The 18,090-nt window shown below is 38.1% G+C and overlaps 1 protein-coding gene across 2 annotated transcripts in view; it reads right to left on the reverse strand.

Annotated features, from left to right (window-relative positions):
• TBC1D32 (TBC1 domain family member 32) overlaps positions 1-18,090 on the reverse strand; it is a 255,150-nt gene that overhangs the window by 115,287 nt on the left and 121,773 nt on the right. For both annotated transcript variants that reach the window (XM_030929510.1, XM_030929511.1), the window contains one exon: positions 15,844-15,932. In XM_030929510.1, coding sequence (XP_030785370.1) covers positions 15,844-15,932 — 89 coding nt within the window. The remainder of the gene's footprint in view (positions 1-15,843; positions 15,933-18,090) is intronic.

The following is an 18,090-nucleotide window of genomic DNA, read 5'->3' on the forward strand; positions in this document are numbered from 1 at the left end:
ACTTGTTGACTTTTTAAACTATGTATACTTATTACTTCAATAAAAATAAAAAGTAGTGATCAGTAGATATCACACAGACCATGAACTATTATCTTCTCTAGCTGCTCTGCCAAAAAGATAAATACGGGCTCTGGGCTGGAAGTGGAAAGGAAACTGAAGTCACACAGAATCTGGACCTTTATTTGGCCTTTGCTTTTGCTCCAACAGATAAAACGAAAACAAACATATTTGTTTTCTAAGCTCTAAATTGTCTTTTTTAAAAACGTATGTTCACCTTATTAAATTTTATCTCTAATGTAACAAAACTGAATTAGTATGATTTAATTGTTGTCATAAAGAAAAATATTTGAGGTAAATAAGTTTTTTTTTTTAAAGAAACAAATGCCAATTTGACATCCCAAAGGAATTTATCTTGCTTACATTAAAAACCTGAAATAAAATTCCTTCTGGGTAACATATTTCAGCTTAACCATAGGAAACTGGCATTTTTGACATCCAAAAATGGAAAGGTACTCAGGAACAAATCACAGCATACTCAATCAGAACTTCAGGGCAAAGAATTATCACCAGAGTCAGTTCAGAGCCCTAAGACTCACAGGATTTCCATGCTGAACATTAAGACTGACACAGTGACTTTAACTGAGCATTTCCAACAGATAATATATTGTTACATGATATTAATATTGTATTTAATATAATTTTATATTTAAATATTAAATATTATTATATTTAATATTAATGTTCATTATATTGACCCTATAAACGTTTATATGTTTATATGTTATGTCTATATATTATAAAATGTAAATACACTAATTAAGGGCTTCTTATGCACTAGAAAAAAAGGCTTGTAACATGTTTGATTCTAGAGCCCCAAGTAGTTTACAGACATCTAATTTATCATTGTAACACTGTACACAGCTGCATAGCATGTCAGCATTACCCAGGAGACATCAATATATCTTTGAATATGCACCAAAAAAAAGCACAACTAGCATAACGTAGTTATAATCAAAAGAGCAGTCTAAGGACAAGATATGCATATACCAGCTCACACTAACCATATTGTGAGCCCTCCCTGGGGTTTTCTCATCAGTCCTGAAGAGACTGCTAGGCCCAGAACATATGCCCTAAGTAAGCCAGGACACTAAGAATTATGTCCAATTATGGACAAGATACATTGTTTTGCTTCAGTTACAAAGGGACATTCCCAACTAAATGCCCATTTTTGCGTGAAAATGGGCATTTAGCATCACTGCAAAGAGGTAGATTTTAAAATACCACACACTATATAATTTCTTTCTCCTAGCCCAGTACACACACACACACACACACACACACACCTCTCCTTCCCCTGCCACCCTCCTTCCCTCTCCTTCCCAATTTCCCCGCAAGCCTCCCGCTCTTTTTCTCACCTGACCTCCCTCCTTGCCTTCCCACCAGTTCCAACCTCCCTCCTCCCCCCTCCACCTCATCCTTTCCTCATTCTCTCTCCACCTCATCCTTTCTTCCTACTCTCCCATGCTCCCTCCTCCTCCCTCTCCCTGCCCCCCACCATTCTTCCCTCTGTCTTCCTTCCCACCTCTCCTCCAAACACATGCCCTTCCCCCAACACACATCCACTCTCTCTACCCTGACACATACCCACTCTCTCTACCCCCACCCCACATCTACCTACTCTCCCTTCCCTCTTCACTATCCTCCTCCCCACTCTAATTTTATTTCTGGAAATGAAAATCAGTGTCTCCTTTATGTGAAATGTTTATTTGAACTATCTGGAGGAATAAAATAATCTGTGAGATGAGGGACTAGCCTTTTCATCTGGTTTGGGACATATTTTGGATATGGTGAATCCCCTAGGAGTTTACGTAAAACCCAAATCAAATCTCACCAGAAATATAACTCTCTTCTTAATTACTATAAACTTTCTACGTTGCTGTTAAAATATTATCACATCATTAATGTATGCAGGCGGGCATTTGTCTGGGGTAACTGGAATGATTCTATGAAGTTTAGTCTTAGCTGTCTATCATTTCCACTTGAAAGAATTCCAAACATATTTTTGGTTTATCTCACAACTACAGTCATAAGCTCCTTCTCTTTATCCTGCCACTTTATTCTAGTACTAATTTAGTATATACAGGGAAGAAAAACATTTCTTTTCTATTAACAGTCTAAATAATTCCATGTGTACATCACCATAAATTATACTTTTACAAACTCTAAGCAAATACAATATGTGTATGCATATATATATATATATATATGCACATATATGTATGTGTTTGGTTAAGATACATATGCATGTGTGGATATGTAATATACATTTATATATATACATATATTTGGATATATACACATATCTACACATATGGAAATTTTTGTTCTATACATGCACACACACACACACACACCTCATCCTTTCTTCCCCTGCCACCCTCCTTCCCTCTCCTTCCCAATTTCCCCGCAAGCCTCCCGCTCTTTTTCTCACCTGACCTCCCTCCTTGCCTTCCCACCAGTTCCAACCTCCCTCCTTCCCCCTCCACCTCATCCTTTCCTCATTCTCTCTCCACCTCATCCTTTCTTCCCCTGCCACCATGTGCACATCCATGTGCACACATATGTATCTTACTTAACCAAACACATTTCATTCCCCTAACATAAAATTTTTCCTTCTGATTGGCACACACAAAAGTAGCAGAAATGTAAATCCCAATTCCCTTTCTGTCTGCTATCAAAATCAAGAGAAGAACATAAATTACATACAGTAACCACATCCTCAAATCTGAAACTTTCAATTTTTAATACACATACAACCATAACTGGAGAAGGGAAATAGGGAGCAGGGTCAGCTTGCCAATAAATTCTGTAAGAGCTGCAAAGAATGAGCGGAGTCTATAGGAGGACTGCTCACTTACTCTATGTAACAAATTCAGATCTGTGTTTTACAAAATGTTCTGGATCGCCTGCAATTGGATATTAGTTGGAGCTTTTGTAAACACACAGAGTATGGTTTGTGGGCATGTGTTGATTAATACTGAGTGTTAACTTGATTGGATTGAAGGATGCAAAGTATTGATACTGGTGTGTCTGTGAGGGTGTTGCCGATGGAGATGAACATTTGAGTCAGTGGGCTGGAGAAGGCAGACCCACCTTCAATCTGGTGGGCACCATCTAATCAGCTGCCAGCAAACATAAAGCAGGCAGAAAAACGTGAAAAGGCAAGACTGGCCTAGGCTCCCAAGCCACACCTTTCTCCCATGCTGGATGTTTCCTGCCCTCAAACATTGGACTCCAAGTTCTTCGGTTTTCAGACTTGGACTGGCTCTCCTTGTTCTTCAAGCTCACAGACAGTCTATTGTGAGACTTGTGATCATGTAAGTTAATACTTCATAAACTACCATATATATATATATATATATGGTATATATATATATGGTATATATATGTGTGTGTGTACACACACACACACACATACACACACACACACATCCTATTAGTTCTATCCCTCTGGGGAACCCTGACTAATACAGATTTTGGTACCAGGGATGGTTCTAGAGGAATAGAATATTAAGGATGTTTTTTCATTGGTTTTGGGGTTTCTGGAGTTGGCTGCTTAACATGATTAGATCCAAAATGCTAAGGACTCTACTTGTAATAGTATGGAGAACACTGATATTAGTATGGAGAACACTGTAATAGTATGGAGAACACTAATAGTATGGCGAACACTGGTATGAACTCTTTAGAGAGTTACACAAAATAAATACATTTGACACTCCTGATTCACCGCTCATGAGAGACAAAGACTTTAGTGACGCTACACAATACCTTTGATCATATGTGGAGAACCAAGGAACATAATGAAGCTGGTTGGTTGCTCCTAAGTTCAGTGGACAAACTGATGAAAGAAAATGATGAACTCAGGGATTCTGTCGCCTGGTTTCAGAAGCTGAGGCTCAAATCTGCTAAGATTACCCAAAGTGAATGGCTAATTTCCTGTAGAGAAAGAGCTGAAATTGTAGAAAAAACACACTCAAGCTCTTATGCAAGTGGCTGACCTGCAACAAAAGGTGCATGCACAGCCTTACCAGGTGTCTACTGTTAAAGTGAGGGCATTGATTGGAAAACAATGGGACCCTGCAACTGGGAATGGGGATGTGTGGGGGGACCACGATGAAGCTGAGGACACTGAGTTTGAAAACTCAGATGAAACTTTTGCCAGAAGAAACAGCTTCCCCATCCCCAGTAGTGGCAACATCCCCTCCCCGACCCATGCTGCCATCAGCCTTTCCACCTTTGTCTGAGGAGACAAACCCTGTGCTGCCTGAGGTAACAGTGATGGCCTCCCCTGAAATAGTTGCCCAGAAAATAATGTTGATTCTCCTCAGGAGCCACCTCCAACACCCCTGTTTACTTCTAGACATATAACTAAAGTCCTGGCAGGCCTCTAGAGGTGAGGTTGAGACTGTGACCCAAGAGGCGGTGCGCTACACTAGAAAAGAACTGCTTGAGTTCTCTAATCCATATACACAGAAATCTGGAGAACAGGCATGGGAATGGATATTAAGGGTATGGGAAAATGGTGGGAGGAACATAGAGCTGGCTCAGGCTGAATTTATTGATTTAGGTCCACTAAGTACGGACTCTGCTTTTAATGTTGCAGCTCTGGGAGTTAAAAAAAAAAAAGTCTAATAGTCTATTTGCTTGATTAGCTGAAATATGGATTAAATGATGGCCCACTGTGAGAAAGCTGAATATGTCTGAACTCCCTTGGTTTAATGTAGAGGAAGGGATTCAAAGTCTTAAGGAGACTGAGATGGTGGAGTGGGTTAGTAACTAGACCTACTCACCCCAGCTGGGAGGGTGCAAAAGATACACCCTTGACCAATGCCTTCTGAAACAGATTTGTGAGGGCTGCACCTGCATCTCTGAAGAGCTCTGTAATTGCTCTTCTCTGTATGTCAGATCTAACAGTGGGAACTGAAGTCATTCAACTACAAAATCTAAATACAATAAGAATAATTGGATCCCGATGTGGCAAGGGCCAAGTGGTGGCACTCAACCATCAAAGGCAAGGTGGGCCTACCTTAATGGACAACAGAGACAAAGCAGCAAACAGAATAGTCTGACTCATGCAGAGCTCTGACATTAACTAATTAATCACAGTGTTTCTAGAAGTGAAATTGACAGGAAGCCTAATGCGTTCTTGCTTAATTTATGTTAGCAGAAAACTTTTAGGTCAAATGGACAAAAGACTAATTTGAATTATAAAAACAGAGAATCATGGCATCTCAATTTCCAGACTGGAGCCAGTTTACAGACCCAGAACCCTTTGAGTGAAGGAGAGACTGGGTCCCCCTGAGGAAGCACCCCACTTCAGTACCGACAATCTATGCTGTGAATATTCCTCCCATGCTTCCCTAAGGAGACCTCTGGCTTTGTACCAGGGTAACTGTGCATTGAGGAAAGGGAAATGATCAGACATTTTGGGGACTACTGGACACTGGCTCTGAGCGACGTTGATTCCAGGGATAAAAGCATCATTGTGGTCCCCCAGTTAAAGTAGTGGCTTAGGGAGGTCAGATAATTAATGGAGTTTTAGCTCACGTTGACTTACAGTATGTCCAGTTGGTCCCCAGAATCATCTGTGGTCATTTCCTCAGTGCCAGAATGCATAATTGGCATAGACATACTTAGAAGCTGGCAGAACTCCCACACTGACTCTCTGACTGGTAGGATGAGGACTACTATGGTGGGAAAGGCCAAGTGGAAGCCATAAGAGCTGCCTCTACCTAGAAAAATACTAAATCAAAAACAATATCACATCCCTGCAGAAACTGCAGAGATTAGTGCCACCACGAAGGACTTGAAGGATGCATAGGTGGTGATTCCCACCACATCCCCATTCAACTCTGCCATTTGGCCTGTGCAGAAGACAGATGGATCTTGGAGAATGACACTGGATTATCCTAAGCTTAACCAAGAGGTGACTCCAACTGCAGTTGCTGTACCAGATGTGGTTTCATTGCTTGAGTAAATTAACACATCTCCTGGTACCTGGTATGCAGCCATTGACTTGGCTAATGCCTTTTTCTCCATTCCTGCCCATAAGGCCCACCAGAAGCAATTTGCCTTCAGCTGGCAAGGCCAGAAATATACCTTTAATGTCCTACCTCTGAGGTATATCTCTCCTGCTTTGTATCATAATCTTATCCAGAGAGAACTTGATTGCTTTTTGTTTCTGCAAGATATCACACTGGTCCATTACACTGATGACATTATGCTTATTGGATCCAGTGAGCAAGAAGTAGCAAACACGCTGGACTTATTGCTGAGACATATGCCTGCAAGAGGATGGGAAATAGATCCAACGAAAATTCAGGGGCCTTCCACCTCAGTAAAATGTCTAGGGGTGCAGTGGTGTGGGGCCTGTTGAAATATTCCTTCTAAAGTGAAGAATAAGCTCTTCCTACAAACCAGAAAGAGGCACAACGCCTAGTAGACCTATTTGGATTTTGGAGACAACACATTCCTCATTTGGGTGTTACTCCGGCCCATTTATTAAGTGACCTGAAAGTCTGCCAGTTTTGAGTGGGGTCCAGAACAGGAGAAGGCTCTGCAACAGATTCAGGCTGCTGTGCAAGCTGCTCTGCCAGTTGGGCCATATGATCCAGCAGATCCAACGAGGCTTGAGATATCTGTTACAGACAGGGATGCTGTTTGGAGCCTTTGGCTGGCCCTTATAAGTGAATCACAGCAGAGGCCTCTAGGATTTTGGAAAGGCCCTACCATCTTCTGTAGATAACTACTCTACTTTTGAGAGACACCTCTTGGGATGTTACTGGGCTTTGGTGGAAAATGAACGTTTGACTATGGGTCAAGTCACCAGACGACCTGAACTGCCTATCATGAACTGGGTGCTTTTTGACCTACCTAGCCATAAAGTGGGTCATGCACAGCAGCATTTCTTCATCAAGTGGAAGTTGTATATACATGATCGGGCTTCAGCAGGTCATGAAGGCACAAGAAAGTTACATGAGGAAGTGACTCAAATGCCCTTAGTCTCCACTCCTGCCACCCTGTCTTCTCTCCCCCAGCTTTCACCGATGGTCTCATGGTGAGTTCCCTATGATCAGCTGACAGAGGAAGAAAAGACTAGGGCCTGGTTCACAGATGATTCTGCGCAATATGCAGGCACCGCCTGAAAGTGGACAGTTGTAGCACTATAGCCCCTTTCTAGCAATCCCTGAAGGACAGCGGTGAAGGGAAATCTTCCCAGTGGGCAGAACTTCGAGCAGTGCACCAGCTTGTGCACTCTGCATGGAAGGAGAAATGGCTAGATGTGTGATTATATACTGACTCATGGGCTGTAGCCAATGGTTTGGCTGGATGGTCAGGGACTTGGAAGAAGCATGATTGGAAAACTGGTGAGAAAGAAATTTGGGGAAGAGGTATGTAGATGGACCTGAGTGGTCAAAAACCGTGAAGATATTTGTATCCCATGTGAGTGCTCACCAACGGGTGACCTCAGCAGAGAAGGATTTTAATAATCAAGTGGATAGGATGACCCGTTCTGTGGACACCATTCAGCCTCTTTCTCCAGCCACCCCTGTCATCACCCAATGGGCCCATGAACAAACTGGCCATGGTGGAAGGGATGCCATGGTAGCAGGGATGGAGGTTACTCATGGGATCACCAACATGAACTTCCACTCACCAAGGCTGACCTGGCTATGGCCACTGCTGAGTGCCCAATTTGCCAGCAGCAGAGACCAACACCAACACTTGATATGGTACGATTCCTTGGAGTGATCAGCCAGCTGCCTGGTGGCAGGCTGATTACACTGGTCCTCTTCCATTATGGAAAGGGCAGAGGTTTGTCCTCACTGGAATAGACACTTACTCCGGATATGGGTTTGCCTATCTTGCACACAATGCTTCTGCCATGACTACTATCGGTGGACTCATGGAATGCCTTGTCCACTATCATGGTATTCCACACAGCATTGCCTCTGACCAAGGCACTCACCTTATGGCTAAAGAAGCAGGGCAGTGGTTTATGCTCATGAAATTCACTGGTCTTACAATGTTCTCCATCATCTTGAAGCAGCTGGATTGACAGAAGAATGGAATGTCCTTTTGAAGTCACAATTACAATGGCAACTAGGTAACAATACTTTGAGGGCTGGGGAAATTCTACAGAAGGCCATGTATGCTCTGAATCAGCGTCCAATATATGATACTGTTTCTGCCATAGCCAGGATTCATGATTCCAGGAATTAAGGAGTGGAAGTGGAGGTAGCACCACTCACCATCACTGCTAGTGACTTACTAGCAAAATGTTTGCCTCCTTTTCCCACAACATTACATTCTCTTGACTTAGAGGTCTTAGTTCCAGAGGGAGGAACACTGCCATGAGGAGATAAAACAACAATTCCATTAAACTGGAAGTTAAGATTGCCACCTGGACACTTTGGGTTCCTCCTATCTTTAAGTCAACAGACTAAGAAGGGAGTTACAGCGTTGGCTGGGGTGACTGACCCGGACTATCAAGATGAAATCAGTCTACTACTCCATAATGGAGGTAAGGAAGAGTATGTTTGGAATACAGGAGATCCATACACATGGTTGGGGATTGAGGCATTTCCAACTGTAATGATACACACACACACACACACACACACACACACACACACACACGTGTGTGTATCCTATAAGTTCTGTCCCTCTAGGGAACTCTGACTAATACAGGGCATATTGAGTTTGTGGAGCTTGCATGATACACAGATCCAAATGCCACATAAAACTTGCAAATATGCTCAGGACAGGCTTAGGGCTGGACATAGAGACATAGGGGTAGTCAGTAAAGAAGTGGTCGGCCTGGCACAGTGGCTCATGCCTGTAATCCCAGTACTTTGGGAGGCCGGGGTGGGCAGATAACGAGCTCAGGAGATCAAGACCATCCTGGTTAACAGGGCGAAACCCCACCTCTACTAAAAATACAAAAAATTAGCTGGGCGTGGCAGCCCGCGCCTGTAGCCCCCCAGCTACTTAGGAGGCTGAGGTAGGAGAATGGTGTGAACCTGGGAAGAGGAGCTTGCAGTGAGCCGAGATCGTGCCACTGCACTCCAGCTTGGGCGACAGAGCCATACTCTGTCTCCAAAAAACGAAAAAAAACAAGTGATCATTGAAGCCACTGTAGATAAAATGGAGGGTGAACTAAAGATATAACTCTAGAAGACAATTCTAATTGAAAGTTAAATAAAGGAGGAGAATAAAGAATTAGCAAAAATGAAAGACACAAAGGAATCCAAAAACAAAGAAGAACACAGTCACTGAGGGTGCCAAAAAGACTGTATCTAAGAAAGTAAGGGCCGGGCACGGTGGCTCCAGCCTGTAATCCCAGCACTTTGGGAGGCCGAGACGGGCAGATCACGAGGTCAGGAGTTCGAGACCATCCTGGCTAACACGGTGAAACCCCGTCTCTACTAAAAAATACAAAAAACTAGCCGGGCGAGGTGGCGGCGCCTGTAGTCCCAGCTACTCGGGAGGCTGAGGCAGGAGAATGGTGTGAACCCGGGAGGCGGAGCTTGCAGTGAGCTGAGATCCGGCCACTGCATTCCAGCCCGGGCGACAGAGCGAGACTCCGTCTCAAAAAAAAAAAAAAAAGTATGGCACTTAGCAAAGACTCAATAAACACTTTCTGAATGAATGAACAAAAATGAAAGGAATACATTACGTTAAGTAGGCAGAATATAAAACGCTACAGAGAGGTCAAGAAAATTAAATCATAATAAGAGTATAGATAAAAATACATAAGGTTGGAAAATGTGCCCATCCTTTGACTCAGCAAGTGTACTTCTACGGATTTGTTGCGGAGCAACAACTATAAACATCAAGATATTTATCCATAGACATTTATAACAAAAACAGAAACCTACATGTGTAAAAACAGAAAACTGGGATTCAATCATGTGCTGGAACATTATTTAATCCTTTAAAATTATGACACAGATTAATATTTATAGGTGTGAATAGATAATTTTAAATACTTAAGTAAAAAAAGGAAGTCTCAAACAATAACACTCCTATTTTTCCAAAAAAAAAAAAAATCTGTAGCTAAAAGTCAAAATATGAGCATAATAGGGTTAACAGTGGTTACCATGAAGAGGTAGGGTAATGAGTGTTGCTTTCTCCTTTTGTTTTCAGCATTCTTGAATTTTTCTATGTAAACAAGAATTGTTTGATTAAATTAGAATTTTGAATTAGTTCCTGATGTTTCCAATTAGTAATCGATCATTTTTATTAACTTGAAAAAATAAATTCTAGATATGCATGTATATGTATGTATGTATACATGTGTATATAAAATCCAAAATGTGGATGGTTTTGTCATCACATTATATCCTAATTTCTGATATTAAAAAAAGATTACACGAGGTAATTGTGAGGTTATTTCTTCTTACTAAGGTTAATCACATTTAAGTCTAGTTAGCAACTGGGTCACTAGAAATAAATAATTTGGCGACTTGCTGTGATGAAATACTAACATTTGGCTATGTTTGCTACTTGTTAAAATAACCAAACTGCTTTTAATTACACTAAAACAAATATGAATTTTTTTAAAACAAATATGAATTTTTAACTTTTTGTAATAAAGTCATCATCTCAGAGGTCAGACTTTTTTTTACAAAGAAGTTAATGATGTATAAAACTGTTCATTGTACTGTATATAAAATTTACTGTTGGTAGGTAAATATAAAATAATAACAAACAGCAAATGATTAATTTTAAAGGCTATTCTGTAAGTATAGACTCCCGAGTTTTGTTTTTAAGAAAATTAACAATAAATGGGCCACATTATAGTTTCAAATGAGCAAAGAAGAAATAGGTTTTAGGAGAACTATATTAACAATTTTAAACCACGCTAAATTTTAATATATATTTAACTAAGAGTTACTATATAAGATTTAAGTTGTGTAAACTAAGTACATCTTTAGCACTGAAGACCATTCAAAGTAAAAAAAAAAAAAAAAAAAAAAAGCTGCAATTCTACAGCCTATAATAAAACTTAATGTGGTCAGTTTGATATAAAGAAAACTATTAATATTAAATGATGATATAAATGTTTCCCCACGAAATTTACAGTTTTTGTATTGAAATAAAATGTACAAGAAGGAATATAACGTTCCTCTAAACCTACTAAAAATGGTGAAGAAAAGTTCAAGCTTCTAAGCCTTGGGCAGTATCAAAAGTTTCCAGGCAACTGTTTTAACCAGTCAGCAGATTGAACAAATAAATGCTAATCAAAGAACTCAAAACGATCTGTCAATGTGGTAGACATGAAAGTAGAAGAAAATAATACTCCCTTAGGAAACTGAAGTTGTATTCAGAGAGAAATAAATAAAATATTAAATCTGTGGGAAGGACCAAAAAGGCAAGAGACATGCAAAGAGAAGACAAGCTCAGAATGGGCTATAAGTAATTCATGGAGCAAGCTTTGTGTTGAAGGATGGGTTGAATTTGTATAAGTAGACAGAAGCAAAGACAGTAGTCAAGAGATAAAAAACAAGTATAGAAGCAGGAATAAATGCTGTTTTGTCCTTGAGGGAGATAAGGAGTCTAACCTCCTCGGAGCATTAGTTCAGGCTAAGGAAGGGTAGGAACTATTGTACACAGGAAAGGTAGAGATTTATTAAGGTAAGCCACACAATGGTGTCCAGAATTGCCAGTAACTTAAATGATAAAAGATGGGTAAGAGCTTTATAAGAACGTGTTTCTTTTCTGCCTTAATCACCTCAGATTCTTTGATTAACTTAATATCTTACTCCTCACTAGATAACAAGGTTAAAGAGAATGAGCACCACATCTGATTCACTCATCATTGCAACCCCCATACTGGCACAGTCCATAGCTCAGAATGCGTGTTCAATAAATACTGGTTGAGTAAATACAGAAGAGTAAATTTTAAAACTGTAAATCTTACTGTATAGTCATCATAAAAGGCACTTCATATATTAGGTCACTACACTGAAAAATGCAGATTAGTTTATTATTTAATCACCCTCCTGGGGAGGGAGGAAGATAGGGTCTCTGACCCATGACAGTAGGTTAGGAAATGGGCAAAGGAACTACTTTTTAACACAGGTGAGGACAGGGGAAGTGGGCAGTTGACAAGAGCATGAATATCTTCATCTATCATAGTAGAGTTGATCAATACTGTCCAAAAGTGAAAAATCACGCTCAAACCTCTTGAAATGTTTTATGTCATCTTTTCTCTTGACCTTAGAGGAATCGCTTAGAAAATAAAGACCCCCGGAGTGAAAAAACAGTTATCTGAAATTCAGCAATTCCTTCAGTCTCACGCTGGGGCTTCTCTTTCTTCCCCCCTCTATAAAATTCAGTTCAAATTTAAAGTGGCAACTGTACTATAATTCTATTTTTATAAAAGAATTTATTTTTATACATCTGGATATCTTTGTATCTGTATATGTATAGAAAGAGGTCTAGAATGATTTACTACAGTGTTAATAATGACAGTTTTAGAATTATAAGGAATTTCACTTCATTATATTTAATTTTCTGCATTGGTTAATTTACTTATAATAAAGATAAATTGTTTTAAAAAACAGAAAAAAGTTACGATGACTTTCAAGATTAAGCAATTAAAGAGATGGCTGGGTCACTTAATGAGATAGAAATGAAAGATTTATTTTGTTTGTTTTCATAGAAGGAGGTTTGGGAGACCCAAGAGTTCAATTATGAACATGTTTAAATGAGAAATGTATAAATTGAGATGTCAGAAGGCAGGTGTATATATAGGTCTGGTAGCTGAAAAGAGAGGTTTGGGCTAGAGATATAAATGGGGACATCTACTAGCATATAAACGATATTTAAAGGCAAACGTTTAAGTGGAATAAATTAGGAGTAGAGTATACAGAAAGCTAGGATCCTTGGACCTGGGCCAAAGACTAAATCCTGAGCATTCCAACATTCAGAGTTTGCCTAGAGAATGAAAAAAAAAAAAAAAAAAAAAAAAAAAAAAAAAAAAAAAAAAAACTACAGCAATAAGAGTGTGTGATAGCACAGAAATGAAGAGAATTTTTCACACAGGAAAAAAAAATGGTCCACTATATCTAATGCTACTGGCAGTTATAGTAAGATAAGAAAAGAGAAGAATGCACTAGAATCATCAGCATGGAAGTTACAAGTGATCTAGCAATGAGCAGGATGAATAGTTCTGACAAAATTATAAAGTCAATGTCAAATCAAAGTGAGTTGAGTAAATACAGGTTAGGAACTGAGGATAGTTCGTATAGACATATTTTGCTATATAGATCAGTGGCTGCAAGGAGACACAAGGTCAAGGGTATTTCTCTGTGTGGTTTGTTGTATTTCATTGTAAGATGGGACATATGAAGGCATGTCTTCACACTAATAGGAATGATGTAGAATAAAAGGATAGGTTGGAAGAGGGAGAAAAGGGGTAGGGGTGAAGAGGGGAGGTTAATCAAAGGAGCACCCTTCTTGAATATTAGCCATTTACAATGTAAGATTTGTAAGATCTTGGCAAATTAAAATTCAGACCTTTAAACAGAATGTGATGCTGTTCATGCCACATTTCACTAAGCCTCATATTAGCTTCATCTGAGTGTTGTGATAAATAAGTTGTATCAAGCATTACACTTAATGCTACTGCTACAGTTTTGAGGCAGAAGAAAATATAAAGTAAATGGAACAAGCAGTGATAAACATAGATTCAGACACATTAATGGATAATCCACTGAAAAGAAAGGTACAAGGAAGGCTTAACTAGAAACAAACAAAAATACTGTGGGAATAGGAAAGAAACATATGGGTAAAAATCCCAAACACACAGAAACACAAGATTTATGAATAATGCAAACCTATGATCTAGATTTATCACCATTAGATATCAATGACCAATAACAGACAGAAATTAGTAGAAAAATGAAAGTAAATTATTAGTTTAAAATATATGACTTACAAATACACCTGAATTAAAGATTATTATGAATAGGAATCTCAAAATCTAAATTTATGAAAGAAAAACTTGTTAAAAAGCAAATAAAGTTAAAATACAAACTTTTTCTCAGAAAGCAATTTTGTCATTTTCTCTTTTTGAATGCTGATATAAAACAAGCAAATTACTAGGTAGCATGTTTATGACTACTGAGATACTGAAAAAATGAGGACAAAAATTATTTCATAGTAAAACACAAAAATAGCATAGGTCAAGCAGATATAAAGAAAGACACAAAGAATTGCTATTAGAACTATTACTACTACTGTTTTTACAGTGCTTTCTGTGTGCCAGGTACTATTTTAAGCCTTTTAAATTTTTCATATCAATTATGACAATAACTCTATATGGAAAATAATGTAATTATCCTCCACTTTACAGATGAGTAACTGAGACCCCATCTCACACAACCAGTAAAGAAAGAGCAGGCAGTTTGACCACAAGTCCATGTTGCTAACCACCATATTGCACTATTCTATTGTATCTATCAACAATGGGATAGTAAATTCTTTACAGTAGGATAGAATGATAACATTTGGATATTGTGAGAAAGCACATATTATGAAAATTAATGTATGTTATTCCCAGGAGCATTTCACTTCTTGGATTGCTTTTCATATAACTTAATAAAGTCCTATTGTTAAATCTTCTTCCAAAGAACACCACAGAAAATACTATTCCACACAAGCGAGAAAATATACAGGAAACAAAGAAAAGAAATTTACTCAGTATATCAACAACAAGAGGCCAAAATCTATGTTCTATAACTGCAAAACTCAGAAACATACTTGCTATGCAAAAGGAAATTCTACTGAATGAAGTTTTTCCTAGTTTAACTCATCAAAACTTGCTATCTGATGTATCTGAGACTATAGACTAAAAATTAAAATTTAATGTGAAAACACATTTGGAGATAAAGGGCACACCACCCAAAGAACCATAATAGCAGCACCTTTGTTATACTTCCAATGAACTATAAAGTCCAAACACGAAGTTCATCTATTAATATACAGTTTTTAAAAAGTTAAAAATACACTATCATCACAGAATTCTAACTTTAGAAAAATAATTGCTTCCTTTCTTAGGTGGTGAATTATCATTGATCTCCCTCAAGTCTAAAAAAGTTACTTTGCTAATAGAAAAGAAAGAAAAATAATGAACCTATGGAAATGGAAAATTTCCTTAATTCAGCTGCTTTTAAAGGTAGTAATTTACAGGTAGGGAAGCAAATTATAAGTTTACATATGAGCAAAAGACTGCGAATTTCACGAGTCCCTATAGCCCTACCAACTATGCCTTATTTCCCATTTGAATATGGGAAATAAAATATCAAGGAACATGAACTCAACTAGAAAGATTTAAACTTCAGGCAAAGTTGAAAAGTAATGATTAATACCAAAGAGCAAAACTTGGGCCTCAGGATAAATCATCCATTTCTAAGCCTCTTTTAAGGGTATATTGTGACAAGAATGTAGCCAAATACCAACCCAGGGAAGGTCAAGTTGACTCCTGAGTAAACTAAATGAAATAGTCCCCAAAAGTGCCACTGCACTCTATTAAATTAAGGAATGGGAGACACTATAATAATACAGAATCCAAATTCAGACAAAAGCCATGGTACAAATATCTAATTGCCATAATTTACTGTGTCTATAACGTTACAGGAAGACAAATTACCTTTAAGCATGCTTTTAAATATTAGCTAATTTTAAATACTTTTTAAAAGTAGATAGGACAAATGCTTATTTTTTGTGGAGCATAAAATATAATATCAAAAGTAAAATGTAGCATTTTACCTTAGACCAAAGATATGTGATTGTTCATAGTTGAATAAAGAACGAATCTTAGCTTCAGAATTCAAAATTATAAGTCTATCAATAATATCCTGAAAAAAAGGGACAAAGTGAGGCTGTACTTAACTGAAATCATTTAAAGAAAATTAAGTCAACAACAATTTATTTAGAATTGTGGCTCTCAAATTTGGCTTTATAAATAAATCACCTGAGGAGCTGTAAATAATAATAATAATAATAATAATAATAATAATAATAATTTAATGTCTGGGTCCTAACCCTCAAAGTTTCTGAATCAACTGGTCTGAGTGTGGCCTAGATTTACATTAGGACTGTAAAAGTTTCCGAAGTGAATCTAGTGTGCAGCCAAAGTGGAAAACACTGATTTTGACCCTACTCTGGCACTAGTGAGCACCTTATACCATCAGTTAAATATTGATAAAATTGCCAAAAATGTAAACTACTTTGAAAAACAAACATAAAATCCACAAATTAGAAGAATGAATAATGGATCCAAATATTGTACCTAGTAACTATTTGAGATTTTCTTAATAGAGATTATCTGGCTCATGTAAATCAGCAGTTTCCAACCCCGGTTGAACATTAGAATCACATAGGGAACTTAAAAAAGATACAGAGGTGCCCAGGTTCAACCCCGGGTCGATTAAATCACTATGTCTAGGGGTGGGATTCTGGCATTAATACTCTTTTAAAAGCTCCCTGTGATGTTCCAGTGTGTTGCCAAGGCTTCAAAACCACTAATGCAAATACACATAGAATCTGATGATCTAAGTGCCAGCAGTTGTCCTAGCACTGACAATTTTAGCCAATCACACAATTTTGAACATGTTTTAAAAGGCTTTCTTGGCCGGTTGCAGTGGCTCATGCCTGAAATCCCAGCACTCTGGGAGGCCAAGGCTGGCGGACCACGAGGTCAGGAGCTCAAGACCAGCCTGGCCAACATGGTGAAACACCGTCTCTAGTAAAAAAAAAAAAAAAAAAAAAAAAATTAGCCAGGTGTGATGATGGGTGCCTGTAATCCTAGCTACTCGGGAGGCTAAGGCAGGAGAATTGTTTGAACCCGGGAGGTGGAGGTTGCAGTGAGCCAAGATCGTGCCACTGCACTCTAGCTTGGGTGACAAAGTAAAACTCTGTCTCGGAAAAGAAAAAAAAAAAAGAAGAAGTCTTTCTTTCTATAATCCCCTGCTTTTACATATATCTTTGGGTTCAGGCCTAAGAAATTTATTCATGGACAAATATCTATCTCTCTCATTGCTCATTTTCCTGACCAAGAAACTTGCTACTCTCCAATGAGTTTAAATTCAGGATATTTCTGTTACCAATAGGGCAAAAGACGAAAGGTTTTGCTAGGGAGTAAAGTCACGTAATATTTATTGACGAATTTGTGGTTTATGATACAAAGACTATTTCATCAAATTAAAAAAAGAGGCAAGGGAATGAATTTGTAAAAAGGAGGAAATAATAGACATTTCAAAATCACATTTGAAAACTACTAATCAAATACTGATCAATACTAATACAACAACTGGATTGTGGGTAAAGCTACCTAGTAGAAATTTGTACCCAACATATAAGAATGTATTTACCATTCTATAGGTTATGTTGTAGAAGTGTGTAAATGATACTAGCATGAGAGTTTAAATTGGTAAATATTAACTACTTAGCAATGATGAATAAAAAGACTATTATTTTTAAATGATCTGTTACTGTTATCTACTACTTTGCTGTGCACTACTTGCTTCAAACATTACAATAGAACATGACCTAAACAAGTCATATTCGTATTTCCAGCTGCACACTCTCATTAATTGCATCACGACTCTTTCCATCTCCTTTAACCTCTCTACTTTTTCCTGAATTAGCTACATGACAGAGCCACAGAGATTGCCACGACTTGCTCAAGCATCTGAATACTATTAAATAAATAGTCTTTGCCCTGGACATAGTGATGAAACTTGTTTACTATCTACCTATTCTACAAATAGGTAAATGTTTTATTACTTAATAATTATTATAATTTTAAAGAAAGGACCTATTATCACTATTTTTAACCACTGTTAATCTTCATAAAACAACCTAGAATTGATTAGGAATCATTAACCTTCTCGTACCTGAGGTGAGAGAGGTTGCCAATTAGTTCTATGCACAGAAGTTTCTAAATGTATTATAATAAATATTTATTTATTAGTAGGGAATTCGTATAGCTGAAATTGGCGCAGCTATCTGAAT

Source organism: Rhinopithecus roxellana, chromosome 4, assembly GCF_007565055.1.
Source record: "Rhinopithecus roxellana isolate Shanxi Qingling chromosome 4, ASM756505v1, whole genome shotgun sequence".
Classification (NCBI taxonomy): Eukaryota; Metazoa; Chordata; class Mammalia; order Primates; family Cercopithecidae; genus Rhinopithecus; species Rhinopithecus roxellana.